The 21,995-nt window shown below is 54.2% G+C and overlaps 6 protein-coding genes and 1 non-coding gene across 7 annotated transcripts; 3 read left to right on the top strand and 4 right to left on the bottom strand.

Moving 5' to 3' along the window:
• The first annotated feature begins 51 nt into the window (after window positions 1-51).
• On the top strand, window positions 52-131 carry BZA05DRAFT_t41. Its single transcript has one exon. It is a non-coding gene; the product is annotated as a tRNA-Gly (tRNA).
• BZA05DRAFT_169384 (uncharacterized protein) lies at window positions 66-1,708 on the bottom strand. Its single transcript, XM_051479187.1, has one exon. It carries the CDS (start codon window positions 1,488-1,490, stop codon window positions 204-206), a length of 1,287 nt encoding a protein of 428 aa, XP_051343216.1. The 5' UTR covers window positions 1,491-1,708; the 3' UTR covers window positions 66-203.
• Window positions 1,709-2,309: 601 nt separating this feature from the next.
• On the top strand, window positions 2,310-3,371 carry BZA05DRAFT_169386 (TIM-barrel enzyme family protein). The gene has a single exon (XM_051479188.1). The coding sequence runs from the start codon at window positions 2,406-2,408 to the stop codon at window positions 3,255-3,257; it is 852 nt and encodes a 283-aa protein (XP_051343215.1). The 5' UTR covers window positions 2,310-2,405; the 3' UTR covers window positions 3,258-3,371.
• A 197-nt stretch (window positions 3,372-3,568) lies between these two features.
• BZA05DRAFT_332189 (uncharacterized protein) lies at window positions 3,569-6,316 on the top strand (the record flags this gene model as incomplete). The annotated part of the gene is made up of 2 exons (XM_051480635.1): window positions 3,569-4,621; window positions 4,670-6,316. The coding sequence occupies 2 exons, from the start codon at window positions 3,569-3,571 to the stop codon at window positions 6,314-6,316; spliced, it is 2,700 nt and encodes an 899-aa protein (XP_051343214.1).
• Window positions 6,317-10,857: 4,541 nt separating this feature from the next.
• On the bottom strand, window positions 10,858-12,993 carry BZA05DRAFT_332021 (uncharacterized protein; the record flags this gene model as incomplete). The annotated part of the gene is made up of 6 exons (XM_051480618.1): window positions 10,858-11,239; window positions 11,301-11,916; window positions 11,972-12,145; window positions 12,200-12,284; window positions 12,342-12,734; window positions 12,796-12,993. Coding segments are annotated over 6 exons (1,848 nt in total), but the record flags the coding sequence as incomplete, so codon positions are not given.
• A 4,922-nt stretch (window positions 12,994-17,915) lies between these two features.
• Window positions 17,916-19,434, bottom strand: BZA05DRAFT_460530 (uncharacterized protein; the record flags this gene model as incomplete). Its single annotated transcript, XM_051487660.1, has 1 exon — window positions 17,916-19,434. Exon 1 carries the CDS (start codon window positions 19,074-19,076, stop codon window positions 17,916-17,918), a length of 1,161 nt encoding a protein of 386 aa, XP_051343212.1. The 5' UTR covers window positions 19,077-19,434.
• Window positions 19,435-20,198: 764 nt separating this feature from the next.
• On the bottom strand, window positions 20,199-21,632 carry BZA05DRAFT_169294 (uncharacterized protein). The gene is made up of 2 exons (XM_051479186.1): window positions 20,539-21,632; window positions 20,199-20,474 (listed from the first exon to the last, which is right to left on the bottom strand). Exons 1-2 carry the CDS (start codon window positions 21,539-21,541, stop codon window positions 20,431-20,433), a joined length of 1,047 nt encoding a protein of 348 aa, XP_051343211.1. The 5' UTR covers window positions 21,542-21,632; the 3' UTR covers window positions 20,199-20,430.
• Window positions 21,633-21,995: the final 363 nt, after the last annotated feature.

Genomic DNA, 21,995 nt, shown 5'->3' with positions numbered 1-21,995 from the left:
CATTGAGACACTATGTAATCGCCATTTGGCATAGGAGTAATATAAATCACCGATTCAGTAGTGTAGGGGTATCATGGGCGCTTGCCACCAGCATTCTGCGCCCGACCCGGGTTCAAATCCCGGCTGAATCAATCAATCTTTTGCTCCCTTCGGCCCGAAGCTTTTCCTACTGTGACAGCCCGGGCCCATGCTTTTCGCAAAGTCTATATACTCGCAGCCCCCATCATCTCCATCAACCTCACCGCCATCTCCCTTCCCCACTTCTCATCATTCAGCGCAACCTCCGGAAAATGTCTAAACGCGACATCACCCAAGCTCTTCTGCAGCTCCTCGGCGAGGGCCCGATCCGCCTCAAAATCCTGGAACGGACCCCCCTCCTCCGAGATGGTACTCACCCCGCGGCCAGGACACCACACCTCGGTCCTCCCCTTCTCGGCATCCGCCTTCCTCAGGGTCTCGCCGATATGCCTTCCAATACGCCTACACTCGTCTGTACTAGTCCTAACCAGTGTGACGGTCGGATTATGTTCCAATATCGTCCTGCCCTTCCATTCTTCGGGCAGCGTTTGTTTCGGGCCGAAGTTGACGCAATCCGTGGCGCCGACACTCACAATCTGCGGGACGCCCCTGGTCGCGGCGGCCATGAGCCGCTGAGGGCCGGCAGAGAGCACCCCGCCGCACAACAGGTCCGCGATCTCTGTCGTCGTGATGTCGAGCACCCCGTCCACCCGCCCTTCGCGCACTAGTCGCTCCAGCACTCGTCCGCCCGAACCGGTCGCGTGCAGGACTAGAACCTCGAAGCCGTTCTCCTCGAGGGCACGCTGTGCGGCGACGACTGCGGGTGTAGTAATGCCGAACATGCTGATTGCGACGACACGCTTCGTTGCGCGGGGGTTGGGGTTGGGGTTGGCGGCGGAGATGGCGGCGGCGGCCATACCGCCGATGCAGCCGGCGGCGTTGCGCAGGATCTGCGAGAGGATGTGGTTCTCCCCCGCGATGTCGACGATGGACGGCATGAGCGTGATGTCGCTGTCGCCGACGTAGGGCGAGACGTCGCCTGACGCCATGGTCGTCACGATTAGCTTTGGAAAGCCGATGGGCAGGGCGGCGCGCATGGCGGTGGCGGCGAGCGCCGTGCCCGAACTGCCGCCGAGGGAGATTGCCGCCGAGATTGTCCCCGCGGTGTAGAGTTGTGAGAGCCGCGTCGTGAGGTGGGTGGAAATGAGGGTTACGAGCTCGTTGCGCGGGAGGTGCGAGAGTTCCACGCCAGACGGGATGATGCTCGATTGTGGGATGTCGATGAGCGTGTGCAGGGTCGGCGTGCGGCCGACGTCGGCGAGGAGCACGCGGTGGTGTGGCGAGAGGAGGCTGCGCAGCTCTAGCAGCGGCAGGAGCTTGGTGTCGCATGTGCCAAAGATTATGATGGAGGGCTCTATGGGGTAGGAGAACTCCTCATCGCTGAGGAGGTCACGGAGGGCGGCGAGGACCATCGTGGTGAGATCGATGGGGTGGGGAGAGATGGACGGAAGGTTGAGGAGATGGGATGGGAATGGAAGCTGGGGGATGAGGGACGGGGGAGGGCGATGTCGCTATTTGCTTGTTCTTGGGGTTGTGGGAAGCGGCAAGCTGAATGGGCATTAAGGTTCGATATCAATGAGGCGATGCATAATGTGGTGGTGGTGTTGTAGCTGAGCTGTGAGCTGTAAGCTGTCTCAGTACATGCCGGCGTTTTAACTAGACCGGCCTCGCTGTCGGCCCGCAGGAGCGGCCGGATGCGAGCCTATGCCACGCATTCCGCGTGCCAAGGAAGGTAATGATAGGTTATAGAAGGAAAGCAAAATGTAACTCACGACACGTCGTCGGCGATATGGCGGGGCCGCAACTGGCCCAGTGAGCGGCTGTCACGTGGCGTCTTGGTGTTTTGGCCATCACTCAACCTCGGAGCTTGTCGAATAGACTCGGAAGCATATACCAGAGCAGATACATCGTGGCGTGCAGTCTCAATCCGGTGTCACTCCGCCGCTCCGCAGCTCCGCCGGGCCGCTCCCTATGTATCCGCTATGTCATCGAGCCCCGTATGGATGCATCTCTCCATCTGCTCCCTGTTATTCTCGTCTCCCCCGTCCTCATCCGCCTCGGCTCCCTCTATTAGGTTCGGCTTTCTTTCTGCCCATCGTATGTTGCTTTCACTCCAGATCGTGTAGTGACCCATTCCCCGCTATTGGTGTGCATACCGATATCGGTATGTAGTTCGTTTAGATAGCTGCGGCCTTCTCCGCGCGCATCAGCCGGCAGGCGAGATCAGGTGTAGTTAGGGCACTCCACATAATCGGCTCGACCGACCACCAGTGGATTCCTTAACCACAACACACCCAAATCCCACTCCACACCACTCGATCCCCGCAATGCCCCGCCCACACAACCGCACCGAAGCCCTCGCGCGGCTTCAGACGACCATCTCGAGCGGCAAAGCCATTCTCGGGGCCGGCGCCGGCATCGGGCTGACCGCGAAATGCCTCGAAGCGGCGGGGACCGACCTGATAATAATCTACAACTCTGGGCGGTTCCGGATGGCAGGTTGCGGGTCGCTCGCCGGACTGCTCCCGTACGGCGACGCGAACGCAATCCTGCTCAGCATGGCGTCCGAAGTCCTCCCGATCGTGGCGCACACGCCCGTTCTCGCCGGCGTCTGCGGCACGGACCCGTTCAGGGACATTCCGAGCTTCCTGCGCCAGCTCAGGGAGATGGGGTTCTGTGGAGTGCAGAATTTTCCCACTGTGGGGCTGTATGATGGCCGCTTCAGGCTGAATCTCGAGGAGACGGGAATGGGCTTCGCGGGCGAGGTAGAGATGATCGCTGAGGCCCACCGCCTGGGATTGTTGACTGCCCCGTATGTGTTTACGCCTGAGGAGGCGGTCATGATGGCGGAGGCGGGGGCGGACATCGTCGTCATTCATCTGGGACTCACGACGAAGGGGAAGATCGGTGCGACTTCGGCGCTGAGGCTCGAGGAGTGCGTGGCTGTGGTGCAGGAGATGGCGGATGCTGTGAGGGCGGTTGTCAGGGAGGCACAGGATGAGGCTATCGTGTTGGTTCATGGAGGGCCGGTGGCGGATATTAAAGACGCCGAGTTCGTGCTGAATAGGACGACGGGTGTGAAGGGGTTCTTTGGTGCGAGCAGCTTGGAGAGGTTGCCGGTTGAGATTGCGGTGGAGCAGACGGCAAGGGGGTTCAAGAACATTGATATTAAGCAGTAGAAATGGCGGCAAGAAGTCAAGCTGTATGTACACTCATACTCCAATTTCGTGTAGTCACTATGATGGTCTTGTGTCAATGGGCGATAATAAAATCACCAGAACGCCTTGCGACTCACTCTTCCAAGCTACCACCGTAAACCCCGCTCCGGCGTTTTGGGGCTGCATCACTATCGACCGAGTGATGAACCGCGAAGTCATGCACGTGCCAGGGTATCCTAGCTTGCTCCATGACGCACTCCCTGAGCTCGAGTGCACCAGCTCCTGCCATGTATGAGTTACCATCCACCTCTCCCGCCCACTCACGCAATGCAATGTCGACCCCCAGCCCTCCACGCGCGATCGTCCCTCTCCCCGCCTCCGCGATATCTCGTCTCCGCAGCAGTCTAACTCTCCCCACGCTCTCCTTGGCGATCTCAGAGGTGTTCCAAAACGCGCTCGACGCCTCCGCCACCGAGCTCTCCCTCACGCTCAACCCCACGCGCCCCTCATTCGCCGTGAGCGACAACGGGCACGGCATACCCCCGGAGCACATTCCGCTGCTGGGCACGCTCTACGCCACTTCGAAATTCCCGGCGCACGCGCGGTTCTTTGGATCTCGTGGCGAAGCCCTCGCGGCACTGGCGATGCACTCGAACCTCTCGGTCACGTCGCGCGCGCAGGGCTGGAGGTCCAGCAGGCAGGTGAGGTGGTGCTATGGGAAGAAGGTGTTTGAAGGCGTGCCCGCGGAGTATGCCGCCCTGGAGGCGAGCGGGACCACGGTTAGGGTCGAGGGGCTGTGGGGCGATATGCCGGTGCGCCTCAAGGCGAGGGAGGGCAGGGATGTGGAAAGAGAGTGGGACGAGGTGATCAAGGTTGTTTGTGCGCTGTTGGTGAGCGGGAGGGCGAGGGGCGTGGGCGTCGTGGTGAGGGATGAGAGTGGTGCGAGGAGGCTGACGGTTAAGGGCGGGAGGAAAGCGTGTGCTGGGCCGTGGGATCTGGTGGTACTGCGGCAGGTGTTTGGTGGCGAGGTCTTTGGCGCGGCTGGCTTGTGGGAAAATGTCAAGGCGAGACAGAATGGGGTCAGGATTGAGGGGTGGATTTGTAGGACGGGCTACGGCTCGAAGGCGGTGCAGTTTCTTGCGCTCAATGGGTTCCCGTTGGTGTTCACCGAGACGGAACTGCACAGAGAGGTCAATCGGATCTTTGCTGGCTCGGGGTTCGGGATCGTCGAGGATGTTGACGCGAAGGGTACGCTGAGGAGAGGAGGTACGCGGAAGAGCGTGGATCGACATGGGATGTATGTGCTACGGATCGAATACAGGGATGGTACAGCCGCTATGGGGGGAGAAGGGGGCACCGATGGCAAGGCTGGTGTCGAGGGCGAGGTAGGAGCTTATCAACACCTTGACCGGGAGTTGGGCTGACAGGATTAGAATCTGCGGTCGGTGATCCAGCTGCTACAGCGGTTGGTTTGCGAGTTCCTCAAGGCGCACCATTACAAACCCACCCTCAGGAGGGTAGAGGAGGACTCTCGAAGGGGATCTCGATCTTCTTCGGAAGCACCAGAGCCGAGTGACGAAGCACATCCGAGACTAAGCACGCCTGCTTCCAGACGAAGTGAACCAGCAACATCCACCGCAGCGCCACGGCTGATGCAACTGGCGAACTGGAACAGGGTGAAAGCAGCCAGACCCGACGCCAAAGAGACGGAGGGCAAAAATACTACAAATCAAAAGAAGCCATCCGTGATGATAAACAAGGGGCTCAGCAGCAATAGAAGTATGTCATGCAGAGGTACTCCTAGTGACACGCCGACACCTGCACCCGTAGAATTGATTGACTGGACCGACCCGAGATCCGGAAAGACCTACGAAGTCAATACGCGAACGGGCAATACCAGCCTACGCACAACTCCATCTGCTGCAGGCACGAAGCGACCAATTTCCGCGACATTCCCAACCCAACCCAATTCGCTTGCGGAAAAAAGACGCAAACCATTCAGTTCGCAACCAGTCAATGACTTTCTCCAAAAGATCCAAGCCAAATGGACCAACCCGGCCTTCCCACCCACCGAAGCTCCCATCCCCTCCGTCTCACTCGAACCCTCCGTCCATGGCCACAGCTGTCATCACGGCGTCTCAGAACCATTCAACAGCAGCACCTTCCAGCGCCTCGGAAAACTGACTAAAGCCGGCCTCCGCACAGCAACCGTAATTTCGCAGGTCGACCAAAAATACATCCTGATCAAAATGGACGGTACCTCCACCTCGGGCACCTCCTTGCCACAACTACTAGTAATAATCGACCAACACGCCGCCTCCGAGCGTATCCGCGTCGAGCGTCTTTTCCAGGAGCTGATCGCCGGCTCATCCGCTCCTCCAGACCCCACACAGCGCACGCAAAATCCGCTAATCTTCACCATCACCCCGCGCGACGCCACACTGCTCCTCCGCTACCAAGCGGAGTTTTCCCGCTGGGGAATCGCCTACGATGTGGATGTTGCCGCCGGCCGTGACAGCCGAGTACACGTCCACACGCTTCCGCGCGTCGCTCGCGATCGCTGCAATGCTGAGCCGCTTCTGGCTATCGAGCTGCTGCGGAAACACTGCTACCACCTTGAGGAACATCCACCTCCTCCGCCCTCCACCACTACCACCACCACTACCGACGAAGACGGCGGCGACGGGGATTGGTTCCGCAACCTAGCGCGCATCCCCGCGCCGCTGCGGGAAATGGCCAACTCCAGGGCGTGCAGAGGCGCGGTCATGTTTAATGACCCCCTGACGCTGCAGGAGTGTACAGCCCTGGTTGCGAGACTGGCGGACTGTAGGTGGCCGTTCATTTGTGCCCATGGAAGGGTGGGTATGCGGCCGCTGGTGGAGCTGGGGGGTGTTGGCGGCGTTGGCGGTGTTGGTGATGCGGGCGGTGCTGGTGTGGGGAAGGTGCAAGTGGAGGGGAAGGTGAAGGTGCAGGGGAAGGGAGGGTTTAGGGAGGTGTTTGGTAGGTGGAGGAGGGATGAGGCGGAGGAGAAGGCGGTGGAGGAGGAGCAGGAGCAGCAGGAGGAGGAGCAGCAGCGGTGAGCAAGAACAGGAGCGGTGGTAAATTTTATTACGGGGTGTTTGTTTATACTGGCTTTACGGCGTATGAAGTATGAAGTGTGTATTTTAACGGATATGTCCAACTACATAGATATAGAGTAGGTAGATTAGTAGCTACTACTTCCAATAGATGAATAATGATCCGTGCTGAGAAATGCAAGCACAAAAACAGCATCGTGTTCACGTGGGCGGATCGGACTTGGCGACTATTGTTCTGGGTTAAATACCTGCCTATGCGTCGCAGCTGACGACCGTGTTAGTCCTTGGTGCGGTCGCGATTCGCAGTGTGCTCTGGGCATCGCGGGGATTTGAGCAGAGCCTGGGGGTTTCGGGACGAGCAGGTTGCCGATCTGACCGTGGGTGTGTGTATAACTTGCGTACTCTACTTTATACCCACGCGCGGTTTGAGAAATTGGTAGGTACTGAAGTAAGTACTTACCTACTGATGCAGTACTCTACTCTGGTTATCGACGACGAAATTCCAAGAATCGGATTAAGGTACCACATACCGACGCAAGAATGAATAGCCTATAGGTAGCACTGGAGCCTGGGAGCCTGGGAGCGCGAGTGGCCACTGGCAGCTGGGCTCGGACAAGAGTACTATATTAAACGCAAGCCTGAAATATGAATGAAAACGAGTGGGCTGCCGGCGCCGCGTCGGAGTGATACCGATATCACGGTTTAACGAAACCCATACGACTGCGCTTGCTAAAGACCGGTTTCGGATGCTGTAAGGAACCGGCGATGATGATGCCTACCTAGGGGAGTCGACGAAATAGAGTACCGGGTAGTGAGGTTGATATGGGCCGGGGCTGGTTGGGTTGGTGGCGTGCCTATTATAGGAGGTAGGTACTCTACTTGGCCTGTTGGCGGCAGGTTGGCGAGGGTTCGGTTTCTTGCGTGAGTACTTTCTGTCTTGTTGGAATGGTTGTTTTGCGGATTGTTGTTTTGGAGAGGATAACTATTGCTGGTTTTCTTGGGCGGGGAGGAGTATCACTCTACTGTAGTTGTAGGAGGAGAAGTGGTACTGCACGCAACGGTTTCTCTACCACGCCACTCTAGAATTGCTCCACAACGGAAGGATGAACTGGGGCGCCTGGACTGTAAAGTAGCTCACGAGGGCAGTATAGTAATCTGGTGTTTGACTGTTGCTAAATATGTAGATTATAATAGCACGGCACGGCTGTCGTATCCCGTACCTAGATGGGCACGCAGAGAATGAAGAGGATGATGAAGTTGTCATAATTCTATCTACTCCTCAGGGCTCCATCTAGGTACGTACTAGTAATGGGCACCTCTGAGTCTCTGACTAAAGTAGCCTAACCCGATCGCCTCTACTATTTATTAGCGGTAGATATCCTTCTTTTCGTAGATGTTACCGACCTACGGTAGCCTTCCCCAGCGTTTATCTAATCTACAAGCCGATCTCATCGGGTATTATCTCATATTATAGCACCTTTCGGGAGTCGGGATGGCAGACAACAAAATGGCGGCCCGTATATAGTACTATTGACTCTACTCTATTACCAAAACCTACTTACGTACATACATTGTAGGTATGTAGTCGAAGGACCATATACTGTTACTTCAAGCCACCAAAACTCTACATCAAAACACCACAAACCCTCAATTCGGAAAGAATGGTTCACTCTCTCTTGAGAACGCCGCGTGGTGATAAAGTGAAACATCGGAGCTGTATCGCAGCCAGGACGAGACTCCGTGCATTGCAACCTTGTAGTTTCGTACGATTAATGTTCCTGTTAGGTCCCGAGGTGTCCGGGTATGTATGGGCAAGTACAAGGTAGGCATCGCAGAACTCACCCACGCCCGGCCGACATATCTCTACCACTACTACATACATACCGTGGAATCAACAACCGATGTGGGTGACGGGGGTGTGGGGAGGCGCTGGGGCGATAATTCACATCTATGACCCGGGCACGGATTGGCCAACAGCAGCCATCTTTGCGCGACATGACTCGATTCTGAGGTGGGACGGATGATAGAAAACTTCGCGCTCAACTGCTCCCGCCGCTGAAGCCCATACTAGGGTTGGCAAGTACTACCTACTACCGTACCCAGTGCTGCCAGCGGATGATGCTCCCGAGCTTGACCGCGCTGCTGCTGATGATGCTGCTTTTGCGGAGGAACTGATATCGATATCATGATCAGAACTATGGCTAGAAGGTGAGTGAGAATCTACTATGTAAACCACCACTAAGACTTTGCGCAACGCAACTGTGTGAAGCTTAGCAGCGAGTAGTCCGTACCCGGAGCCAGAGCCAGGGCCGGAGGTAAAGAAGAGTACATTTTCCTCTCGGCATTCTTTCTGATCGGACCTTTTTCATTCTTTGAGCCGGACAATGCTACTACCGATCGTATTTAGCGGGCTCACAGATATCCATCGTCGCACGATTTCAAATCTTCAGTTATTAGAATTATACTCCTTCGACCAGTAGCTACGGCTTTATATCCAACCGTTCATGCTATGTACCAATCACATGAACCAATCCCTCCTCTCCCACCACGGTCAAGACTGTAGAATCACGTTCCCGATCCACCGCATGTCACTCCAGAGTCCAAATTCCACCCAAAAGGATATACAATTACTTTCCAACAAGAATGAAAGTTGCCGATGTGAGAGAGAAATAGAAAGAAAGACTAGAAAATTCCAACTACACCCAGCTTACGTCAATATGTAACCAATATATCGTGACAGTAGAAGATTCGAGAAGCAACCTCGTGTGCATGAATGAATATGAGTGACAGGGAGAGAGGTGGGGCAGTTAGAGGGTTGGCTAGTTCATTGTGGCCTGTTGGTTGTGGAGCAGCTTAGCCACCGCCCCGTGCCCGTAATACGAGGCGTAGTGTAGCGGCGTGCAACCGTCATTGTCGGTGACCGAGGCGTCGGCTCCCCCATCGACGAGCAGCAGCCGGGCCACCGCCTCGTGCCCGTTTCTTGAGGCACAGTGTAGCGGCGTCCAACCGTCATTGTCGGTGACCGAGGCGGCGGCTCCCCTGTCGACGAGCAGCAGCCGGGCCACCGCCTCGTGCCCGTTTCTTGAGGCGTAGTGTAGCGGCGTGCAACCGTCATTGTTGGTGACCGAGGCGTCGGCTCCCCCGTCGACGAGCAGCAGCCGGGCCACCGCCTCGTGCCCGTAATACGAGGCGTAGTGTAGCGGCGTGCAACCGTCATTGCTGGTGACCGAGGCGTCGGCTCCCCTGTCGACGAGCAGCAGCCGGGCCACCGCCCCGTGCCCGTTACTCGAGGCGTAGTGTAGCGGCGTGCGACCGTCATTGCTGGTGACCGAGGCGACGGCTCCCCCGTCGACGAGCAGCAGCCGGGCCACCGCCTCGTGCCCGTAATACGAGGCGTAGTGTAGCGGCGTCCAACCGTGATCGTCGGTGGCCGAGGTGTCGGCTCCCCTGTCGACGAGCAGCAGCCGGGCCACCGCCTCGTGCCCGTAATACGAGGCGTAGTGTAGCAGCGTGCGACCGTCATTGCTGGTGACCGAGGCGTCGGCTCCCCCGTCGACGAGCAGCAGCCGGGCCACCGCTTCGTGCCCGTAATACGAGGCGTAGTGTAGCGGCGTCCAACCGTCATTGTCGGTGACCGAGGCGGCGGCTCCCCCGTCGACGAGCAGCAGCCGGGCCACCGCCTCGTGCCCGTTTCTTGAGGCGTAGTGTAGCGGCGTGCAACCGTGATCGTCGGTGGCCGAGGTGTCGGCTCCCCTGTCGACGAGCAGCAGCCGGGCCACCGCCTCGTGCCCGTAATACGAGGCGTAGTGTAGCGGCGTCCAACCGTGATCGTCGGTGGCCGAGGTGTCGGCTCCCCTGTCGACGAGCAGCAGCCGGGCCACCGCCTCGTGCCCGTTTCTTGAGGCACAGTGTAGCGGCGTCCAACCGTCATTGTTGGTGACCGAGGCGGCGGCTCCCCCGTCGACGAGCAGCAGCCGGGCCACCGCCTCGTGCCCGTTACTCGAGGCACAGTGTAGCGGCGTCCAACCGTCATTGTTGGTGACCGAGGCGGCGGCTCCCCCGTCGACGAGCAGCAGCCGGGCAATATCGTCGTCTCCAAATTTACACGCCGGCAGAAGCAAACTGTCTATGCGAGCCTTCCCTGGAGGCCTGGACTTGAGTATGTTGTGGAATTTTCGTGATAACCCAAATATGCAGACCGACGAAAGAATCTGTTCGCCTTCTTGCTGCCAAGCCTTAATTCTAGACCAATAAGGTTCGTTTGAACGATACGGTAGTCGGACACAGCTATGGTGGTAGTCGTGCCATCGCTTGTAGTTGTCATTAGATACGAATGTATTCCAGAGGCTAGTCAAGATCTGACAGCCGTCTTCGCTACGAGAGTAATGCCATGGCCAAAATATCGCCGAGTACAGCAATAGGTGACGACGGCTGTCGCCCAGTGTCGTGCCCACAGCGGTGTCATAATCCTGCCAAACACCCGAAGTGCATAGCAGTGAAAGGCAGACTTTCCCGAGTTCGGCATGACAGTCGGCCTTGTGTAGCTGGGTCTCCAGGTATTCGTCCACGGAAAGATGTGCAAACCGGAAAACGTTCAGGCCTTCGTCTAAGATGATGAGGTTATGGCAGGCTTTCAGTAGGACACTCGCATGCACCGTATCATGGGAAAATTCACCCGAGCTGCTGACTTCCGCCGTAATCGCATCCAGTAGGGATTCTGATCCCATCGGTTCGTACGAAGATTGAATCCACCGAAAGGCATTGATCGCCAGCCGAGGAGCGCTGCCATCCTGGGCCAGAATGCGGCTGTATATTTCGGTATAGGCATCTTTCAGGGTTTTCGGAAGGGCTTTGAGACTGCATCTTACATCCTTGTGAGTGGACATATCACAGAGGGAGGTGATATGGAGTGCAGCTAGTTGGAACCTAAATTCAGTCGTCAGGTGCTCGGTTCTTCAGTAATTGAACTGACCATGGCAAAACTTACATTCCCTTGGATCGCTCGCAAAGGGCCTCGCATATTTCTTTTTTGAACTCCTGGTCAACTTCCCCCCCAAGTAGCAGTCCATACTTGATGGTCTCCTGGAGCTTCGTTTCTACGAACTGGTTAATGTCGCTGGCATTGTCATCGGGTTGCAATTCGATCCTGGGAAACATCTCAAATTGACGGACGATGTCTGGGTCCATCCTGGTAGTTGCGAAAATCTTGACTAAATTCTTTGATCGTTCAACCACATACCTCAGCGCCTTCAATAGGTGGAGGCGGACTCCTTTTTCGACTTCGTCTAATGCATCGATGCAAATAGTCGTCCGAGGATATATATCCGTGAGTTGAACGAGGAGCTCCTGGCTTTCGCTTAGACACAGCCGCGAAGATGTTTGGCCTTTTTTCGTACGGTCTTCATAAAGATCGACGACCGGCTTTAGGAGTGTGTTGTCTTCAAAAGTCTGGGTAAGCTGCTGAACTAGCGTGTTTAGGATGCTTTCCGGATGCCGGCGGTTCTCCTCAGCCCGATTGCAGTAGAAGTACGCAAGCCTCTCAGGCGTCGAATCCCGGAAAGAATCGATGACTCTTGATGCAATATACGTCTTGCCGGCTCCAGCTAGATGGACCGCTCAGACGGGAACTAGGCACAGCATCAAAGGAGGTAGACTCACGGATTCCCCGCAATAGCAACAGCTTCGAAACGCTGGATGATCTCCAATCAGAGTATTCCCTCTTGCGAAAGAGCCAATCGCCGGTACCCTCTACACGCGCATTCGTGATCAGGTTGTGATGGTCCAGGTAGGGAATCGTGGACACCCATCCCAAGATTTCGGACCTCCTGGAACCTATTCACAGTGTAAGTGGATCCACTTCGGAAAGAATAACGTGAACAATTTTACCTTCTATTTTTTCTTGTATGGCATAAATTTGAAGGCCAAGGCGTGAGGTCGTTATGTTGATATCGCCCAGCAGCGCTCGAAGGTTCTCGGACTCTAGCCGCTTAGCTGTATCGTATCAACGTCAATATTGTCTACTTTTCACAGCATGGCCAGAAAGCATACATTGAGTTTCGGCGACAGCGGCATCTCGTTCAACCGTTTCTTCCAAGTCCTTGACTTCGTTCAGATAGTTGGAAGTCTCTCCGGTTGTGAATACTGCCTTGATATGGCTATCTGCGGTGATAAAATGATTAGTGGCAACATTAATAGTGAATGACCGGTAAGGATATTCACCTTTCGATCTCTTGATCGCTTTGGCAAGGAACTTTAAGATTGCGGTGTAGAGTCGGAGCATTGATTTCTCTAGGTTTACCGACCCCGCCGTTGCTTCATCGAGATAAAGAAACTCATAGATTGCGCACCGGTCAATGATGCAGGCGGTCTTCTCAAGTCCAACCAAGATCGCTTCCGCCGTTTCCTGTTTATCTAAGCAGAGCTGTGATAACCATCGTTAGCTAGTTGTTTGCTTCAACTGGTGGGTAGCTAAGTCAGTGAACCTTCAGTAGAAATCGAAACCCCGCCCACGGCAGTGCAGCATGTCCCGGATCGTATTGAACGATAATGTCGCCGATCTCTTTGAACCTGTCCACCCATAGCAGGACTTTTATCCCGATATCTCTCATCACGATTTCTTCTCCGCCGACCTGGATCTTCCAATCCTTTCCTTTTTTTCCATCTAAAATTCCCTCCGTCATGGCCTTCAAGGTAGTCGCAATTTGGAGCGGTGTCTCCGTCTTGATACCGACACCTGCCAGCATTGCGCGCTCCTCATCCGACAGGTCCTGCGAGGATAGCTCGCTGCCGCAGAACGCCCGGCTCCACAGCGATGGAGCGCCATCCCGGTTGCTAGTAACCGCCGGAATTGGGTCCCCTTCCCTTCTAGTCTGGACGTGCCCCTCGTTCTTCGTCGTCGCCGTTGCAGATAGCGGTGCAGGCGGAAGTGTTGGGGTTGCTTCGATGTTCGTAGGCGTGACTGTGCCTCGCGATTGGACTTCTGCTACCGAGGACTCCGTTAATGGTGTAAATTGCTGCGTCAACGACGAGGGTGCTCCGGCCGATAGCGATGTGGTCGGTGTGTTTGGAGCAACCACCCCACCGAGCAGACTTGGGGTGACGGACGCATTCGCCGTCGAAGGGGGCGTCGCCGACGGGCTGGTATCTGCTATCGCATGCTGTTCCGCCTTCTCGTTTCGTGATTTTGATCGTCTGATGAAAGCGCGCACTCGATCTCGTTTCCTGGGCTGGGCGTGAGACATCTTCTTGAGATGATCAGGGATCTGTGGGTAATCTGTTGCGCCGGGGAAGTCTGGAATGTCGAAATATACTTTACAGTAGATAGCTTGTGAGATCGCGGATTCCCTAGTGACGGACTCGCAGTGCTGATACGTAAATGTGGAGTCGAAAAGTGGGGTAAGTAATGCTTTAGAGTATGTGCCGACTATAGATGGCTCATTCAGTTCGCGACATTGGTTGCGGCTCTATTGGTTGGTTGCCAGAGCGACACATCATAGGAATGGGTCTCAGTGAGCACATGCGTACTTGACGTTACTGCATACGAACCCTTGCACGGTGGCAGTGGCTGGACCTCCATTGATTGGTATGGGCACGTTCGATACATAGGAAGGGGAGTGACATGTGGCGCTACGTTGTCCAATGCCCCACGCCTTCCATGCACGAATTCTTTTCCGCGACCAATAGATACATTATGAAAGTACATTGTAATCAAGTACATGTTTACTTTTATTTGAGTATATATAGAGTAATATTGGTAGGGCCGCGAAACGTACATATCGCATACTATTATTATACTAAACACTGGCGGGGATGCGAAACTACTATAGTAATGTCTCACTTAAGAGGTATCTAATGGTTCCATTGCGATATGTGACGGTGGACTTTTTACATTTGGCATCTTGAGACTTGACTCTGCTTGAAAGATAATTCTACAATTCTCTATCTATTTCTATTTGGTTTACTTCCCGTTCGGGCAATCATCAGTGCGCAAAGCTCCAGAAAAATAGAACTGAGACATTACCTTGAAGTGACTTAATAAGGAAAGTAGGCCTCCGATTTAGGGTTGCCATGTAGTGGAGCAGCAGTCCACTGCCATTGGGCAGCTGGGTTGAGATTTCCGAGAAAGATCCGAGGCCGAGAATCGACAAGAGGGCTGAGGAACTATGGCCCTGCAGCCGGCAGTGGTACATACACCTACCTATCTAATCGACTGTTCTACGAGCCATAACGAGAGTCCTCAAACGATCAGGCGCTGGATATCAAGGGTTGCACTAATTGGGCAACGCAGCAGTGCACCCATCTAACCCGTTCGGCGGCTGAGCTCAGAAAACGACCGACTAATTGTTTGTTTGTTTAATCGTTGATTACATGCGACCCAGTAGCTACTAGACCGTGATAGTATGCACTGATTCCCGCGTCCTCTCTGCAGTCCTTCCCTGGCCCCGGCAGAGACCCAAGAGTCGCTCGATGTGGAAAGTATGGTTGAATATGGCGATATAGCTGCTGGAAAATCGGCTGTTCTTTGAGTCATGATGAGAGTCCTCGAAAGATCGGCCGTCGGTAGTTGAGAACAGGGCGCAATAGGATGATTTAGCAGTGCTTCAATCGGCTGTCTTGCGAGAAATAGTGAGTGGCTTCGGATGATCAAGCATCGGAGGTCGTGGCTCGTGAGTAAGCGCGAGTATGGCGAAACAGCAATGCTGCAATCGGTTGTTCTTTAGTAAGGCGATTAACGAAGCAGCTACCGCCGGCGGAAGACGGCTCAACTAGAATGTGATTTCTCAACCGCCTTACGTTGCAACTCCAAAGATTAATCCCATAACTAAGTTTCTTTAAAAGGGAGACTTTCTCAAGGAGTCCGCTTGAATTTCGCCCTTTATCCGGTTTCGATTCGTTGAAAATCGAGGAGCACTGACGTCTAATACACCAAAACGTACATTTCAGACTCCCGCGCACCGAATATCTCCCCCAAATCAAGCTTTATACAACAAAGAAAGTTTCTTTCTGCGTGGTAATATAGGTATACCGTGTTGATCCCGTGGCGCTCTGACCAGAGCTCATGGTGTTGTGCCTTCCATACCCCAAAACATCACTCGGTTTCTGTTGCGGATAGAACCCTTGGAGATTCATCCCACAGGACACTTCACCGCAGTCAAGACAGTCTGTATGCGAAATATGACTGATGATCCCTCTCCTCTCACCTCCCTTCTCACTGGATACCACGAAATACGCGCTACACACACCTTTAGGACACCAAAACCGCCGGTGAGATTCGGACGATTACTACGTTCGCTGTAATACCCGCTCAGGATTGTTCAGAGATTCTCTTCCGCTCATGTATTGGGAGGCTTGCTTGGGAGAATCCCTGAGAGGTTCAGGGTGTGATGGAGTTTAGATTGCCCTGGCAGCGCTGGCAGTCCGGGAGAGATATCAGGGGGCGGCAGCAGCGAAGCAGGACGAGCTGAAGACCCGCTTTGTCAGTAAGGTCGACGGAGTGTGGGCGGAGCCGGCGGGCATGAGCAAGTTTTGGGACTGGCAGAAATGCCAACTCGAGAAGTTTGTCTATTATCGGAAATTCGAGCTAGATTCCCGAATCGATGAGCGGAAAGCGAATGCGGAAAACGTCCGGAATACAAGTGAGCTAGAGCTGGAGCTGGGAGCTGCTAGGATTGCGGCGGTGGTGGGGGAGAGATGCGGCACGGAAAGAGGGGCGTAGGCTTGAGGGCATGGTATTGGCGAAGTAGGACCGTCGTGGAAGGGTATTGGGTGTGGGATTTCTTTTGTATTCTCTTCCTGATTATAGATAGTTTACACAATCTATTCACGCAGTAGGGACTTCTAGGAATGAAGGACACTGGTATTCGGAAGTGTTGTCAATAGCTGGCCTAGGTATCATGTAACCAGTCCAGGGGACACACTGTGAGGCAGCACCAGACTCTCAGCTAAGCCTCTCCCGCCTTTTCCTTGTCCAATTTCTCCGCCTCCACAACCAGCTTGTACATATCGAGCTTGATACGTTCGACCTTGGCTCCGACGCGAGTGGACTCGGCCATCGTTTCGTCGAATTCCTCCGTCTTGATTGAAATCTCGTTGACCAAGGCCTGTATATCCTCTTCCTTGGCATCCGGCTCCTGCAGCTTCACATTGAGAGCCTTCTCGATGACAGAAAGCTCGACGTCCCTCCGGCACATCTCATTCGCAACCTCGCGGCGGCGCGCTGTCAGCGCCTCAAGGGTCGGCTTTGGGGAGTTAGACTTCGGTAATACTAACAAAGGGGTTGAAGCCATACCTGCATCTGTAATATCTTCTCCTCGGGAGTAAGCTTGTCGTTCGTGATCTTGCCGTCGGGAGTAAGCTTGTCGTTGGAGCTATTGCCGTCGGCGGCGTGGCTAATGGGGGGGTTATCGTTGTTGTTCATCGTGGTTTGTGGCTGTCGACTGTTGATGGTTGTAAAGGTTGTTTTTCGTCTTTGGTGTAATAGGTAAGTGATGATTATTTGCAAGAGATGGTGAGCGTGTGGACTGCGGGTTGAGGGTTTTGTGGGCTCCGAGGGCTCCGAGGGCTCCGAGGGCTCTGAGGGCTAGCGTTTTCAGCATTCAAGGGCTGCGGGTGAGTGTGGCGCTAAGCAACATACAAAGTATCTATCACTTAGGGCAACTGTTGTCTGCCATCAAGTGGCACGGGGAGATGGAAAGATCCGATAAGATGGGACTGGCTGGTGGATTAGATGGGGAGCTACGAGAGATGCCACAGATGACGTCTGAAGGATGAGAATACTGGATGCCATAGGGTTAAGCTGGCTGGAGGTTTTTTATTTTCTTTTTTGCCAATCGTTAATCGTGTGCGACCTGCATAGCTAGATTTCCAGCTAGAAGTGTCCATTAGGTGGAACTCTGAACGGTTTATTGTACGAGGTCGACTGGAACCCTTACTCATAGGTACTCGGTTCGCCGAAAAATTAAAGTGTGAAAAAGATCATAAATGGCTACATAGGAAGAGATAGAGGCCAAAGAAAATAATAATCGAAATGAAAAGATGAGAACCGTTTGCTTGGATACGATAGACATCAGTAAGAAGAAGGTAGTCTACTGCCCAATCTTGAGGTCACATGGCAGAAAATAGCTGTACTGATATTAGCTTCATATTTTGTGAAGTGCGAGCTATTGTGGTGTGGCATGTGCTAGGTACGATTGAAGATGGTGGTGATACTTACTAGTAAACCGTCAGTTTCCCTGGGAGGGAAACTCTGATAGCTCCAGACCCTGGATACTCTCCAGATCCCGGATACTCATCTTTGTACAACTTATAAGATTATGAAGTGCCAGGACACAGTCGCATGTAAAATGGGAATCTAGGGAAAGCAGCGGGATTTTTCCAAGGCTCGTTGAGATTTCACCCAGAGGTCCTTCCCAAGCTGCCGATTTGTTAAGCCGGTACCTTGCGATGAACATCGTGAATTGCCTAAGCTCGAGAGCTACACATTGCATGTTATTTTGCGTCTGTGCACACTGTTTGGGTGGGGTATCACTCCATTCCGTTTGGATTGTCTGGATGTGCATCCGAAGGGTGTTCACCAGGCCAGCACGCTTCTGCTCCAACCTTTCTATCCACGGGTTAGTGGATGGCGACTCTGGGGGTCCCTAGCTGGCGAGATCTCATCGGTGATGCTGCAAGGTGTGCAGGTAGAGAGCCCTTGGTTCTGCTCAAAACACGATCCCTTCGTTGACCACATCATCGCCTCCTTTGTAGCAACCGTGAAGAGCCTTTCGTATCCAAACACATTTGCGATCAGCACGCAGTCCTCATACCCGGATTCTACTGTCACAATATTTTCCAGATCCAGTGACTCCTTAAGGCCATCTGCAAGTGCTTGTAATGGGACGCGCAGTTCGTATCTGAGACAGATCTCGGCAATTCGTACAAAGTCCTCGAAACTGATGTCCTCCTTCGACAATTCATATCGATGGTGCAGCACCTTCAACACCCGCCCAAGTGTCTCGGAGTCGTCTTCCACTTGCATGACCACGGGCTGGGATCCGAGGATAGCCGCACCTCGCACATCGATGGCTTCCTTGAAGGACGAAGCGCGTCCTAGCATCGTATGGAAGACCCTCGACGAAGAGCCAAGTACCGGCGACCCCACGAGATATCCCATCTTCTTTCCATTCTTACGCGTCGTTTCGAGAATCAGATCGCCTCCACCAACCACAATTTCTTCGATTTTGTAGTCAGCAGTATTGGTGGCCGGCTGCAGAGTTTTGTCCGTTTCGATCTGTACGGCACCGTCGTGATGGGCACGATTGTGCATTTCCAGCCTGGGTTGATTTCGAAAGGGTCTATCGCAGTGGCTGCACCGATAGATTCTCTCGTCCCAGGTATCGACGTCCTGTTGAATAGACAAGCCCAGAGTCCAATCTGCCGTCGATACTTCTATCCGCTTTCCGACGACCGCCGTCTCACGACGGGTGCTCCCCGGCAGCGGCGCCAATCCTGTGTTCTCCACCGGTGCTTCTCGTACCGGCTCGGACTCGGGTAGCGAGGAATCCCGTATCCTACCACCGACCCACATCTGCGCTGCATTCCTCGCGGCCTCTTTGCTCTTCTTTTTCTTATTCGGTCCGGTCTCAACCTTCCAATTCGCTGCAGACGTCATTTCTGCCTCTATGATCCGTTTCGTGTCTGAAGTGGCAGGCTGAACTCTAGAGCCTACCCAGGGGATTTGTCTGTTTCTGGCAACGTCACAGGTGGCCGTTAAATCACGCATGATAGTTGGACCCACCCCTTGTGGCTTTGGGACACTCTGGAAGAATATACGCGTATTTGTGGGTAGGTAGTAGGCTAAGTATCGGCTCAACTCACTCGCGCGGGTATGTACGGGGTATTGACGAGTGATAATGTACTCGTTCTAGCAAGCAAGCCCAAGCGAAAACAAAACAATTATAGTAGCCATAAAGAACGCAAAGAACGAAGAAATGTACAGTCTGAGGAGGAGAGACGAGAAGAGAAGAAACATTCACCATCAGCCTAATAGTTACCTATTTACATACTCACATAACTTGATTAGTTGAACGCGAATGTAAAACCCCGGGCAGATGATCGTATGTAGCAAATATAGTTCTGCCCTTCGAGCCCACGCCCGGGCCAGAATCTAACATACAACTTAATTACCCCCCGGCCGGAGGAGCTGGGGCCCACCAGCCCACCAGCCGAGTTAGCTTGAGCCGACTTTAATGTAACTATTCTGGTGGCCAAGCAACCATATACTATCTACTCGCAATACCGTCACTGCATTTGCAGACGGCTCGCTTGCAGACGGCTCGTTTGCAGACGGCTCGTTTGCCAACACCCCTCCAGGTCGGCCGCCGGCGGCGGCGGGATTGAAAGGAGAGCACGCACAGAGAAATCACCGAATCGGAGAGAAAAAGTGAGGGTTTATTCTCCACCGAAGTATCTATTTTGTAGAGGATGGATGATGAGACTCGAGAGAGCGGGCAGATGCTCTCTCCATCACAGATTACGGTGGCAACTAATGATTTCCCGGACCGGAACTCAATAAAAACACGACACGAAAGAAACATACATTAGGTACATAGTTAAGCGGAGTGGAGGTCATCACAACACACAAAGTTGAGACATGATAGAAATGAATCGGGAAGGTTGGTTCAGTCCCCTATGAGTGCGGCTCGATGAATCACGGTGCAAAGTCTCTGCACTGATATTAGTATGTACGCCTAATCTTGACCGCCAAAAGGATAGCACAGTTGATATAGTGGTTGAACTTACCAGCCAAGTGTCGGAGTCCGATACCCCGAATGAGCAAACTCTGATAAATTCAATCCCTCAATGCTGTCATAGGTTCTCATTACTTGTTTATGAAATGCTGGGACCCAGTCGCATCCTCCATGCGAGCCTAGGGAAAGAGGGTTAATGCCCCTGAGGGAAGAGATGATACCGTACAAGTCGCCTTGCCAGAATTCCATTTTGTTAAGTTTCAATTTGGTGATTGTCGTTGTGAGGTTCCCCAGCCCGAGCGCTTGACACTGCATGTTGTCCGAAGCCTCCTTACATATAACTAAGCTCTGGTTACTCCATGCGGTTTTGAGAGCTTTAATGTGCGTCTAGGGGGCATTCAACCGGGCATGAAGCTCAAACTTTAATTGTTCTATTCCGGTCACGTCAGCGAACTTCTGCTCTCAGGGATTGGCTGCTGGCGAACTAGATCTCACCAATTACACCGGAAGGGGTACTGGCAGAGAGTCGTCGGTTCTGATCAGAAAGCAATCCTTCGTTGGACCGCCGCATAATCACATCGTGCACAGTGGAATTTGCAAAGAGCTCTTCGTATCCGAACACATAAGAGACCAGTACACAATCCTCATATCCGATTTCCCCCACATTGTGCTGTAGGTCCGGCGACTCCGTAAGGCTATCCGCCAATGGCTGTAACGGCCCACGCAGTTCGTACCTATGACAGATCTCGGCGATTTTGACAAACTGCGTGAAGCTGATATCCTCGTTTGTCAGGTCGTAGCGGTAGTGCAGCACCCTCAACACCCGTCCAAGTGCCTCGACGTCGCCCTCCAACTTGATTACGGCTGGTAGGAGTTCGCCGATAGCCGCAGGCTGTCGGACATTAACGGCCTCCTCAGGCAACGTCCCACACCCTAGCATCGCGCGAAAGACCGGTGATGCTGCGCAAAGTATCTGGGATCCCACGCGGTATCCAAGCTTCTTGCCATCTTCGGTTGCTGTCTCGACGATCAGGTCACCCCCACCATGCATGACTTCCTCGAGGATATCGAAGTCGGCGGCAGTGGTGGCGGTCGTCTGCGCCTCGGTCGTTCGGGGTGCGCGGTGCCCGGCGGCACCAACGACCAGTGTGGTGTTGTCCCGAAAGCCTCTGTCGCAGTCGGCGCATCGATAGACTCTTTGCTCCCGGCCGATATCGCCGCCCTGTACGGCAAGCCCCGATTCTGGCACCTTGTCCGTCGTCGATTCGTCCGTCCACCTCCCAGCCAACCCCTTGGAGCGCGTCTCCGCCGGCATCGGTGTCCACTGCGTACTCGCAACCAGTGCTTCGGGCACCCACTCCCCGGGCTGCCGTGGCTTCTCCGAGTGCTCCAAACCACCACCGCCCCGTCTAAATTCCGCCGCCTCCAGTATGGCCTTCACAGATTCTGCTGACCACACGGCTTTGCGCACAGTAGCGGGGCATCCGGCCGAACTCATCGTCTCGTTATCACTGGGGATGCTCAGTGGATGCGGTGTTGATTGAAAAGTCCGTCGGGTGGAGTGGCTGCGGGTCTGGGTGTACTAGGTAGGACGTCGACTCGGGGCGACGGGCGTGTGCGATGGAACGTGGGAAGAGGCGGCTGGACTGAAGATTGAAGTTGTTACTAGATAGGCAGGTATTACCTGCAGACTACGGGGTGATGACTAGTCCGTGTCACTATTATCATGCATAGAGTACAGTATACTTGTGTCACGTAACTGCATACGTGGATACCTACATACCTCGAAGCACCATCCTTGCAGTCCGTCAGCCTGTGAATATCGCTGCGCCCCCGACCAGTGAATATCGCTGCGCCCCGACCGGTGAGAGGGCCGAGGCGTGTATAGCCAATGGAGTGTTTGGGCAGGCTGGTGGCACACTCGCCGAGAAGCTCTGAAACAAATCACCAAA

Source organism: Tricharina praecox (assembly GCF_024521635.1).
Source record: "Tricharina praecox strain CBS 144465 chromosome Unknown BZA05scaffold_3, whole genome shotgun sequence".
In the NCBI taxonomy this organism is placed as follows: domain Eukaryota; kingdom Fungi; phylum Ascomycota; class Pezizomycetes; order Pezizales; family Pyronemataceae; genus Tricharina; species Tricharina praecox.
This window is presented reverse-complemented; position numbering and strand designations above follow the sequence as displayed.

Bases quoted from the DNA above. Each gene is read 5' to 3' on its own strand.
- BZA05DRAFT_169386 (XM_051479188.1), top strand. From the start codon at position 2,406: ATGCCCCGCCCACACAACCGCACCGAAGCCCTCGCGCGGCTTCAGACG.
- BZA05DRAFT_169384 (XM_051479187.1), bottom strand. From the start codon at position 1,490: ATGGTCCTCGCCGCCCTCCGTGACCTCCTCAGCGATGAGGAGTTCTCC.
- BZA05DRAFT_169294 (XM_051479186.1), bottom strand. From the start codon at position 21,541: ATGAGTTCGGCCGGATGCCCCGCTACTGTGCGCAAAGCCGTGTGGTCA. The intron at 20,475-20,538 runs GTGAGATCTAGT...TGACCGGAATAG, and splicing joins TACCCCTTCCGGTGTAATTG to AACAATTAAAGTTTGAGCTT.